We start from the raw sequence: 12,713 nt of genomic DNA on the forward strand, positions 1-12,713 counted from the left end.
CCAGAGAAATTCATTTATCAAGCATTTAATTGAAAAGTGCCAAAGCTGTTCTACTTATCAGGACTTTCCTCATACTATCAGAGATTCTAAATTGTCCCAGAGCTGCTACATAGCTTGATTTTGCTTTCTGCTTGAACTGGAGTGTGTATCTAGGATAGATAGAACCAAGTTTAAACTAATGACATTATGCTTAGAATCACTCCTGAGGATTGACATTTTGAGTATAAGCAGCTTTCTGCTTTGCAAAGAATGTCATTTTAAAACACAATAGGTCAGATGGCATAGAAGAAACTTGCTGGATTGTGCCAAGAATAAGTGTTTCCCCCTCAGAAACTGAATATACCCATGAAGTGGCAGCTAAAGAGGACATGGAAAGAGATCTAAGTGATAATCAAAAAACAGTGAGTCAGAATATGTTTTTCCTGTTATTTTAAGCAAAAGCTTCTTTTAAATAAATTCATGACAGTTCATTATAAACTGATCTTCTCTGGGAAGCTGATTTGTGGCCAAATATTTCAACCTGACACAATTAGGTTAGGAAGCAAAGTACCATCACATTAGACTGCAAAAGTAATTTCAGGTTGAAAGGAAAGCAATAAGTTTTGGTGAGGTGGGATCTTTTTTGTTGTTTTTGTTTGGATTTCTTGACAGTAAGCCACAGTGTGAGTCATTGTCAGTGTTTTGCGATATAAGAATGAGACTTATGTCTATAGAATTAGCACTTTGAATCTGCTGATAAAATTCAAGGTAATAAGCATTTCCTTCAATATACCTTTAATTATTTTAAACACCAGCTATAATAAATTGAAATTGGGCTTCAGTAAGGCCATGGTTCTATTCAAAATGGCTAAAACTTCTCAGGAAATCTCAATATCTTAAATCAACCTCCATTCATTAAATTCTTACACTTAAGAAATGGCTTACTGGATCATTTAATGTTTTAAAGGGGTTAGAAATAGATGTGAAGCCTGTGGCTTAAAAGTGAACCAGGGGTATAAATCAAACTTGGCATGATTGTTACCGCCTGGATTGGATTCTAAAGGCCAAAGATTGAATAGGGCATCAAGAAAGAGTTCCCCTCTGACTGTGGCCAGGAAGCCTGTAAATCCACAAAACAACATGTCTTGCAACATAGACCATTCATTTCATTCAGAGACAGCATCCAGGAAGCTTTGAAGACATCTTTAAAGAAAACAGAGGAATCCTGTTCCTGCTGAGGGCTTGTGGAAGGGAGGAAGTGACAAAGCATCTGAGTCGGCCATCATTTGCCCCCCAAGGAGCAGTTCCCCAGCATTTTCTTTTACAACAGTAAAAGACTGAAGCAGTGACACTGAAACAATTTATTTTATTCCTTCTTCTCAAGTCTCTTCCTTCACATATGTACTACAGAAAAGTTGTTCTCAGTACCCAAGGAAAGAAAGATCCATGAATGGTCTGAAGCCATGGATTTCAACTAAAGTGTATCTCATATAGCCTACCTACTACACTCAGAGACAGAACAATTTTTCAACAAAGAAGATCACTGACTGTATTTTTGGTTATTGATATTTCTTACTGTCAAGTTAGGAATATTCTAGATGATAATGTCTTTATCACAGAGAAGAGAAGGAATCACTAGTCAATAGATTGAGGCTCTCATTTTTAGCTCAAAAGCCAACAGTTGATTTCCTGTGTATGAATTGTCTACATTACAAAATCTCCATTCATGGATGGAATGTACCATTTTCTTTTTTAAAAAAAATGCTCCTCTTAACAATGAATGACTGTGAATGAATGAAATGCTAGCTCTACCACTTCCTAGCAATGTGATCTTGGCCAGTTTACCTAATTTATTCCAGACTTACTTTCTTCATTGGTAGAGTGGAGATAATACATATCTAATAGTACCTGGCATCTAGTTAATACACAATAAATATTGAATCTCATTCACCAGATTACTTATGTAGAGTCAAGAATATTGAAAGCAAGAAAAAAGCTGAAGATAATTATTTATTTTTCTGTGTTTGAAGCCATGTGAAGATGTTTTGCATTATCTCTGATGCTTTTATAATTCATACTGTTTTCCCTCCCATTCTATCATCCAAATTGGCCAATATTGCTTTTATGGACCTGTCTTAAGATTTTTATGTGTTGAGTAATTAATTGAAACCAACTGCATTGCCAAAGACGGTAAACTTATCCAGGAATCACATTATTCCCACAGGAAAGCTGTGCTTCTAGGCTGTGTGCATCAAGCCAGGAAAGTGACTACCCTCTTGAGAAGACCATGAATAGCAGTCCTGTCAAATCTGAACGGGAAGCACTGCTAGTGGGTAAGGAAGCTAACACACACGTACAATCCATAGAATCCAGTGGAGGTGGGGGGGGGGGTTTACCTACGATTAATAAGGCAAGCATTTATGACAGTGCAAGAACCCAGAGTCCTGGAGACAGTAGAGTAAGAACTAGTACAGATTTACATAAACATTATAGTAGTGGCTCCCAACCCTCTTCAAGCTCTTTGTAGCACAGCCATGTCAAATGTGTCAGTATGAGCATTATGCTAAGAGGGGGTCAGCTGGAGAAGCACTTTGTAGATTTTTTAAATCTCTATGCAAGGATAGCTAAGCCCTCTCATATCCACTCAGGGGGCTAGTGCAGATGCTGCTGGGCAAACAGCTTTGCCAGATGAGCCTCTGGAGCAAGTGTCTGCCTCTCAAGTTTTCCAGGCACAGGCTGGGACATTTTTACTTATGACACTTCTGACTCCAACTGAGAAGGTGTTTTTATACTTCCTGACAGCAAATATGTGGTACCTCATCCAACAGTACTTATCCAACCCTCCAACACCAACTGGGTGTCCTCTAATTCAATTCAGTTCAACTCTATTCAATTATGACACCAACTAGCTAAAGTTACCACCAATTTAAAGACTCAGTCCCACAAATCAGCCCTGACTTTAGATACCAGTCTCCAATATTGGGTCCCTGAAAGTGTTCGATTTTCTTTACTGTTACAAATGCCTGAGACAACCAACTTAAAAAGAAGAAGTGTTTATTTTGGTTCACTGTTTTGCAAATTTCAGATCATGATTAGTTGGCTTCATTGATTTTGAACCTGATATGAGGCAGTACATCATGGCAACAGTATGTGGCAAACTCTTCACCTCATGGGCAGGATATGAAAAAGAGAGAACATAAGGGGCTAGGGTACCAATATTCCCTTCAAGGACATGCCCCAGTATCTGGAAGACCTCCCACCAGGCCACACCTCTTCAACTTTCTACCACCTGCCAGTAGTGCCATGGGCTGGGAACTAAGCTTGTAACAGAGAGGCCTTTGGGGGACACTCCAGATCCAAATCATAGCACTGTTATCCACATTTCTATCTGATCTGGCTACAAAGTCTGTTCCCTGGGGCAGGAAGATAACTCACTGAACTTAGGAAAGTGCTTTACTTACTATTACCAGTTTATCATAAAGGATACAACTCAGGAGCAGCCAAACCTAAGAGATACATATGGCAAGGTACTAGGAGAGAGTATATGGAACTCCTGTACCCTTTCTAGGCATTCCACCCTCCCAGCATCTTATGGTCACTATCTGGGAAGCTTTATGAACTCCATATTGAGGTGTCTATGGTAGATTATTGTGTAGGCATGATGGGGGGCCTGGTGGGAAGGGAGGTCCTGAAAGTTCCAACCCTCTAATCATACTTTGGTCTTACTGGCAACCAACCAGACTTTGAAGCTATTGAAAGGACCCCAGCCACCTGTCATTCATTAGCATACAAAAAGACACTCTGTTTCTCCAGAAATTCCAAAAAGGGCTGGGGATGTGACTCAGTGGTTAAGTGCCTCTGGGTTTATGCCTGGTACCAAAAAAAAAAAAAAAAAGAAGAAGAAGAAGAAGAAAGTTGTGATTATTAAATATGATAATTAGCCTGAGTCACTTAGCACAGGACTTGGCCCATAGTAAGCCCTCAGTAAATGGAAACCATTTTACACTTACAGTATATTCACAAATGCTCATTGACTTTTCATTTGGAGAACAGTATCATATTGAGGTTCTAAAATATTCAATCATTTAAGAAGGAATAGTTAATCTCAGCTGTCCTCTAAGAAGCTGGGTCAAACAGTAGCCCCACCCCAGTCTCGAAAAATCTTCCACACTGATTGGCATCTTCATATTTTTAAGATATATCTACCTCCTTTGGTGGATATTATACTCAGACTCAGCACTTTGATATATTAATAAAGATGCATAGGGGGATCTGGTGTTGAATCTTCAAAAAAGTGACAACTTTTAATATTTCCCAACTCAAAATTTTTAACACATTGTCATGGAAACAGGGAGACCCCAGAGAAGTGCTGGGGTAGAAGGAAGCCTAGAAAAACTATTCTTAAAAGTAAGTGTTTCTTGTTCTGTTTTTTTTTTTTTTTTTCAAGAACATAGTCTTGGGCTGACAGAGAGAAAGAGGAATCTATTTTTTAAAATATTTCATGGGACATGGACTCACAAATATTGCTTAGTGTTTTTAAACCTATAGAGTTATTTCTTGACCTTTGAGAGTCTTTCCTGGCCATGACATCTAGAATTTCCTGGAACATGGACTGTCTTCTTCAAAATTTAAGTTTCTCAGCTAAATCAGTGTTTGGAAATTCAATTCACCTAGTCATTTAAGAATAAAGTAATGTTAGTTAGTAATATCATCTGTTTTGAACAAATTTTGAGCCCCACCATCAGTTTTTCCCAGAGTCCTGCAGCCCACCCCTTTGTCATCTAATATCTGGGCAGTTTTCACAAAAAAGTGACTGAACTTTAAGCTACAGTTTAAACTGGTGGTATTCCTTATCAGTCTCTTAAAGGAACATAAAAATTGTAGTTTATAAACCAAATCAAATTTCACTTTTATTTCCTGGCAATTTGTAGCAAACCCAATTTTAGGTCTTGTTTATGTGCCAAAGATTTTATGAAAGGAGGCAAATTCAAAATAATTTAAGGAAGAAATAGTATGCTTTTGAACTTTTTCCCCCACTTTTTGCCAGATAGAGATTAGAATGATTAATCTGAAAGCCAGAACAATCAAGGCACTTGACAGCTGCCAGTCACTCCAGAGTTAAAGTAGAAATCACTTGCATTCCTTTAAACTGCTATAAGAATTCTGCTGCATGGCCAGGTGCAGTGGCACAGGCCTGTAATCCCAGCAACTCAGGAGGCTGAGGCAGGAGGATCACAAGTTCAAAGCCAGCCCCAGCAGCTTAGCAAGGCCCTAAGCAACTTAGCACGATCCTGTCTAAAAATAAAAAATAAAAGAATTCTGCTGCATGAAGAGATATGGAGCTCTATGCAGAAAATGCTCATGACCACTTAAGTCATCCACAAAAGAAATGTTTGGATTTACAGAGCTACTTGCAAAATAAAACCCAAATACAATCAGCAGATTCTCTTGTAAGAAGCACTAGGTTAATCAGGCAAAATACATGATGTGTATGATTGCCACAGTAGCAAGACATTACTTACACCTAAGAGGCCAAAGCCTATTTTAAAGACCATGTAAAGGAACTGCAAAAACATAGCAGAATCTATCTAAATCTTTATAAAATTCTAGAATTCAAATAGTCCTTAGCCTTCACAGATGATGGAAGTGAATTCTTCATATGCTAGCTTTTCTACATGTGATTCAGTATAGTAACAGGCAGTGTGTGTAGTAATTAAGAATGACTGTCTGAATTCAAATGCCAGCTCTGTCACTTAACAGCCATGTGATCTTGAGCAAGTTGCGTAAACTTTCTGTGGCCTCAATGTCCTCATCTGTGAAATGGGGGTGGCATCACCTACCTCATGGGGTTATTATAAAGATTAAATGAGGCTGGGTACAGTGGCACACACCTGTAATCCCAATGACTCAGGAGGCTGAGGTAGAAGGATTGCAAGTTCAAAGCCAGCCTCAGCAACTTAGTGAAGCCCTAAGCAATTTAGCAAGACCCTGTCTCAAAAATAAAAAGGACTGGGGATGTGCTCAGGGCTTTGACACTTCTGGGTTCAATCTCTGGTACCAAATATATATATATATTAAATGAGTGAAATATATGTAAATTTAGGATTAGAGCTCAGCATACTGATGTTGTATATATGTACATGCTATTGTGTATAAGAGTTTTCTATCACATAGAATCTTAAGGAATACTGTGCTCAGGTGTAACCTCTGGGGTATTGTCTCTATAGGGATTATCTCCACATTCCTTCATGTTCACCCATTTGGAGCAAGCATTGAATACATCTGTTCCTACTTGCATCGTCTTGATAATAAGGTATGTGGGGGCCTGAAAGGGAGGTGCCAGGGGATGTAGGGTTCTCTGTGAACAGGTGACTTTACTTTCCTCAAGCATAAATAGGCCATTACTTACTGCTCTAAACTTTTTCAACACTTTCTGTCTCACAGTAATTCAGTATAGAGCTTCCTCCTTAGAGCAGAATGACCATTTATCTGTCCCAGTTTGCCTAGGACTAAGGTGGGTTGTTCCTGGGACTTGAGACTTTTCAGTTCTAAATCCACAGAAGTCTCAAGCAGACTTGAATGAGCTACTTCCAAGATACATCTTAGAAGAATTTTTCTTCCTTCTCTTAATTTACATACAAGCTGCAAATTAATCAGAAAATTAGCCATTATCAGCTTTCTTACCCATCCAACTTTTGTTCCATTCCTTTGGCCTTTAGCAAATGTTAACTTTCAAATTTGGAAGTCTTATTCCAATTCCCCCTCCCACCATCACCACTGTCCTTACCTACTGTGAAACAATCAAGGCAGGGACCAAAAGAAAAAAAAAAGATGGAACCATGAGCTGAATATTTGCTCACATCAGGTCTTAGGGGCCATTTCCTTCCCTTGATGATATCCTTCTGAGGAGCTCACAGAGCATCTGGAGCAAGAGGAAAAGCTAATTTTCTAGAAAGTCAGAGATACCCCTTAGAGGCAAGAGGGGATTCTTAACTACTAAAAATAAAAAAGCTATTGATACTTTTTTTTTTTTTTTCAGAAGCAGCGTTCAGTTAAACCTGCTCCTGGTTTTTACTCACTATTTCATAGGATCCAGGCCTCCTGGGTAGTGACATTTGAATGCGGATTCCTGACACTCTGATGTCCAAAATGTCAAGCCATTTAAGCATATGTCCTCTTAAGAAAGACAGGGACCCATTTGGGAATCTTATTGTTCTAACCATATTGTAACTGTGGTGGCATATATTCCGTGATGGCATTTGTTTTAGTTTTAGCTAGCACTCCCCTCTCATTTCCCTCTTGATGCTATTCTACAATTAAATAGTCCAAAGGGGAGCATGGGATGGGATTACCAAAGCCAAGTAGTCAGTTGTAATGATAGGAAATAGAACTGCATATCAGTAAAAATAATTATCTGGTTCTTTTTTTAACTCACAAAATAATACATAACATTTTCTTAAAAGGAGAAGCAGAATAGCAGTAGAGCAGAGGGAAAGTTACCTACAATCCCACCCCTCAAAGATTAATAGATTGTTTTGTTTTGTTTTGTTTTGCCATGCTAGAGAACAAACCCAGATCTTTGTGCATGCTAGGCAGGTGTTGTATCACTGAGCTAGATCCCCAGCCCTTCAAGGGTTAACAGTCTGGCATATATTTCTGACCCTTTTCCATTTTATATGCTATACCTATATGATATGTATCTATCAATAAATATTATCTATTTATGTTTCTCAAAATGGGATTCTACTCTCTATGATACCCTGCAATGTTCTTCTTTCACTTAACTAGATCCAGTCTACTCCTGGCACTGGGAAGAAGGCATGATTTCACTCCTAGCCTGGACACAGATCCTCATTAGCAGCTTCCTGCCAGTGTAGTGTCAAGGACTTCCCAATGAGAGCCTACAGTGATGACAGGAGAATTGGAGGGTTCCCTCCCTTCAGCTCCAGTTATGGTAGATACTACAAATATCTCTTGGTGCTCTTCAGCCAAGCCCTGGTACCCAGGCTCACAGCTAGGAAGGTGGCTATTAATGCAAAGATGATCACCTAAAACAAGCCTGAAGGAGTCAAAACTTAGTTTTTGTGTTGATGAGTGTGTGTGTGTATACACATACATATGTGTGTTAAGTGGGGAGAGAGAAAATATGAAGAGTTAAGAACACAAGGCATTCCCCATTCCTGTTACTTTTCCTTAATGAGCTAATGCATGAGTGAAGAATTCTGCTCTGGTGGCAGCCATTTCTACTTCCCTTCTCTTCCAAAGACTTGGGCTGCACGTAGTGTCACCAGCACAGAGCAGCCATCATTCAGCTGACTACATACCCAAACCTTTCCACGCAACTTACACCAGCTCTCTTCAATAGCAAGGTCGGTGGACTGTGTCTGGTTGTCACAGCAGAGGATTACTGCTGCCTGAAAGCCTCTCTACCAACATGCACAAATGTACAAGGAGGGGGAGGAAGTTAACCCTCCCACCCCAATATACACATGCACACCCACATTCTAAAGTAGGCCACAGTGGGGGGGGGGGAACATACTGGGAGCGTGAAATTGGTTTTTATTAGAGAATATCCTCTCTGTCCCACAGATCTGCACCAGTGATGTGGAATGTCTCATGAGTAGACTCCAGCATACCTTCAAGCAGGAAATGACAGGAGTTGGAGCCAGCCTGGAAAAGAGATGGAAATTCTGTGGCTTTGAAGGCTTGAAACTGACCTGAATTTCTGTTGAACAACTTGGGATCCTGAAAATAAATGTGTGTTGGACAAGCTTAGAACGTGATTTGTAATTTTGATGGTTTTCAAGTGGAAGTTACTTTAAATTTGTCAGTTCATTCCTGGAATATCTTTTGAGTTAAAATAAGGATCCTAGAAACAGCACCTCGAGCTACAGGCCCTAAAAAGAAATTGCCTCAAACCTCAAGTGCTGTAACTTCCTCCCCCTTCTGGCGATTAGTTGTCTTCTCTTATTAATTGTATTGAAAAAGTCCTGAGGCTAAAGAGTATTTGGTGTGTTTTCCGTGTCTGTACTACTGTTGTAGACCTTGGCATTTTTTTAAGCACTATTAACTGAAATGTTTTGATGATTTGTATGTAATTTGTGTTTCCAGACTTCTCTTCACATTGATGTTGCTACTGGTAAAAGGAATGAAAAAAGCACTAGATACTCTGTGTAACTGCCATTGTCTTTCCAAGCCCCAGTAGACACATCAGAGTCTTCTAGAGGGTGCCTGACCAGGGTCACCTTTGAAATGACAAAGCATGTTTTGTGGCTTTTTGCAGAATTACTATGAACCAAAAGTTGACAGATGTTCCAAAGTTATTTTCTCTAATAGATAAAAGGTCTTATTTCAGAATTTAAAAATAATTCTAGATGTATTCACAGAAAGCAAGTATCCAGTTTGATTAGCATGTGTTCATGCTATTCACAATCACTTGTAAATAGTCTGCTTTCAAAGGAGGGCATGTTTAGTTTTCTATGAATTGAGACGCGCTCACACGTGGGCATGCGCACACATGCAAGCATTAGCAGAAGGGATTTATTTTAATATTCTTTGCCCTCTGGCCTTCTTGCAGTCTGTTGGTCCCTTTTCTTCTGCTGTCAGTGTGTTGAACTACAAACTGTGTACTGCTGTAAATACTATATTTACTTCATGCTGAACATTTGTAAAGAGTTGATATGAGTATTAATAGTGATGAACTAATAAATAATGGGCCAGGCTGTATGAGGCTTCCTGCAAATGTGTCAGCTCCACATGGAGTGCTGATTGCCAGGGACACCTCCAGGTCTGTGGTGCTCATCAGCAGATTGCAGTGGTGGAATGTAGGTGGACCATTCAGGAAGTTTTGTTTGGCAGAAAAGGAAAGTAAAGGAAAGGGCTTGGGGTTAATATTCTGAGACAGACATGGTCATTTATTTATTTCCTCTTGTGGTGATAGTGATATTGGTGCTTAGGATAACACAAGCATGCCCTCCCTTGAGCTCCACTGAAGGTAAGAGAATGCACTGAATAAGCAAAGCCAATGCCGAGTATTTCACAAAAATCCTTTGTAAATGAGTTGCCAGTAGTGTTCAAAGTTGTATTTTTAAAAGATAAATATTCTGTTTTTTACACATCTTCTGTGTTCTGTTTTGAATGACCTGCTTTCTAAGCGATCCTTTAGTAGATCTCAGATTCTCCCGTTCAGTTGCCAGGATGTTGGAAGAAGATGCTAAACCTGCTTGACAACTAGAAATAGCATTCCCCTAGCAGCCCATTCATGCTGAAAGTTGGCTTCCAGCTCAAGCACCCCACGGTGGCCCCAGCAGGCAGCTAGGGTTATTTTTACGCTAGTTTCTTCACTGAAGCATCTCTGTCATCAAAGCTGCGGAAGGCTTTGATTCATCAGCTCAGGGCATCTAGAATGACTTATTTTAATGATATCAATGAAATCATAGGAAAATTCCCACTTATCAGTTCTTTCTTATTTAAATAAGTCAAGCAAAATTATTAAACTGTAAGGCAACAGCTGTCATGCCTGAACACCTCGCTCTCCTTCACTTATATTGCAAACTGTAGTTTCTGTTACACCTGCCGGTCTAGGCCAGGTGTATTCCTTTCAGCCTGATTCAATGTGCTAATTCGGATGGTTTATTTTCTGCATCAGCTTAGCCATTTGCTCCACTCCACACCAGTGTACGTGGTGGTGTGAAGGTGTTTTTTAGAGATGATGAACATTTAAACCAGTAGATTTTGAGTAAATCATCTTTTTAATCAGTCAAAGGCCTTAAGAGAAAAGACTGAGTCCCCCTCAGGAAGGAATTCTACCTCCAGGCTATATCATCAGACTCAAAACTACAACATCAAGTCCTGCCAGAATTCACAGCCTGGTAGACAGCCCTACAAATCTCAAACTCGCAAGCACCCACAGTTGCATGAGCCAGTTCCGTGTGTGTGTGTGTGTGTGTTATTCATCCCATCAGTTCTGTTTCTCTGGAGAACCCTAATATACTAGAGTTGTTACAATATTTAAGAGTAAAGTGTATTTGCATTATATTGCATAATTGCAGCACATACCATCACTCATAATCCTTTCCATTCACCATACAGAACTATTAATGAAGTTATTTTTCTTAAAAATTATCAGTGCTATTTATTGTTCTGTTGTTCCTCCATAATTTTAAAATATTACTCTTTTGTTATTTTTGTGAAAGAGTAGTTAAGAGTTTTTCCTGATAATAAATAGAAGCTTTCTTTTATTTTTAAAATGTTTATTTCATCTCTCTTCCTAGTCCCATGATACCTCTAGTTCTGATTTTTTAATATTACCAACTTGCTTTTTAAATACCTTCAATATGAATGAAAAAAGTTATTTTTCAGAGAAAATTAGACACATATGTGTATTCAAATTTATATAGAGACTTTAAAAAAAAGCTCAGTCCCCAAAATGTTTTGTTTTCACATACACAGAATAAATGGTACTATTTGAAAAGACCACATACATGTGCAAGAACGTTTGACTCACTCAATAGAACTTTGTGAGTCCTTGAGATTTTTCAGCTGCCTAGAATGAGCCATCAGATAGACCCAGCTTCATTTATTACCCAAACTGCTACCATCTGCTGAGTACCTAGTATATAGTTATGCTGTCCAAAGTCACCTCCTGTCCATGTGTCTTTGCACAAGTTACTTGGACACAATGGGAGCTTCAATTTCCTTATAGACAAAGTTAAGGATAACTAGTGCCTACCTCATAGAGTTGTAGTAAAAATTCAACAAGATGGTGTCTGCAAATTTCCCCTGGTGCATGGTGAGTTCTCAACAAAGAAGCATAATTATGATTATGATTCAGCCAAAGTTCATGACCTCTACCCACAGTTTTTAAACACCTAGGAGTGTGGGGCTGCATCATGTCACTAGTCCTCAACAAAGGAAATTCAGCTGTTCAAATGTATTCTAAATATTTCCTGTGTCCCAGACACTCTGCCAGGCACTAGGGAATACAAAAATAATATGGATGGCCCTTGCCTTCCAGAAGATAGGAGGATAGCCAACCCCAGTGACTAAGGAGGCTGAGGAAGGAAGGTGGCATGTTCAAGGACAGCCTCAGCAACTTAACAAGACCCTGCCTGAAAATTTTAAAAAGGGACTCAGGCTTTAACTCAGTGATAGAGCACCCCTAGGTTCAATCCCTAATACTGCAAAAAAGGAAGGTAGCTTTTAACACATCCAACCTAAGTCCTTTACCCTTTAACCAAAGTCACAAAAACTCAGTGTAAAAATATTCAATGTTGAACAGCCATGAATTGAGTGAATAAGGTGGTAATGGTGTCTTGTTCTTGAGACCTGAACTATTAATCTCTGTGCCCTAACACTGCCCCCAAAGTTTAAGTTCCATGAGTTCATCGTCCACATTTGTCCTATTCACTGCCACATTCTCAGTCTGGTGCATTGTGGGTGCTCATTAAATGAGTGCTTATATAGCATTCTTAACTCCATATAATAATAGAAGTATTAATACTAAAGTACTAAATAATAAAAAAACTATTAATAATAAAACTTAACATGAGTATCAAGTACCACAAACCAGGACATAGATGATAGATGAGTGATGCATAAAGACAGATATTTATTCATTCATTTTTTACTGCAATGTGAAAAGTAGTTTAGTGTTAGCCTCTATTTTATCTGGGACTTGGAAGTGTAAAGTAACTTACTTAGGTTTTTAAGAGGCAGGGATGAGATTTGAATCT

At 39.0% G+C, this 12,713-nt stretch overlaps 1 protein-coding gene across 3 annotated transcripts in view; it reads left to right on the forward strand.

Annotated features, from left to right (window-relative positions):
* Nucleotides 1-10,052, forward strand: part of Enox2 (ecto-NOX disulfide-thiol exchanger 2) — a 312,579-nt gene extending 302,527 nt beyond the window's left edge. For all 3 annotated transcript variants that reach the window (XM_077793746.1, XM_077793748.1, XM_077793747.1), the window contains 3 exons: nt 2,204-2,312; nt 6,207-6,292; nt 8,569-10,052. In XM_077793746.1, coding sequence (XP_077649872.1) covers nt 2,204-2,312; nt 6,207-6,292; nt 8,569-8,700 — 327 coding nt within the window. In that variant the 3' untranslated portion in view covers nt 8,701-10,052. The remainder of the gene's footprint in view (nt 1-2,203; nt 2,313-6,206; nt 6,293-8,568) is intronic.
* Nucleotides 10,053-12,713: the final 2,661 nt, after the last annotated feature.

This window comes from Urocitellus parryii, chromosome X (genome assembly GCF_045843805.1).
Source record: "Urocitellus parryii isolate mUroPar1 chromosome X, mUroPar1.hap1, whole genome shotgun sequence".
NCBI classification, from domain to species: domain Eukaryota; kingdom Metazoa; phylum Chordata; class Mammalia; order Rodentia; family Sciuridae; genus Urocitellus; species Urocitellus parryii.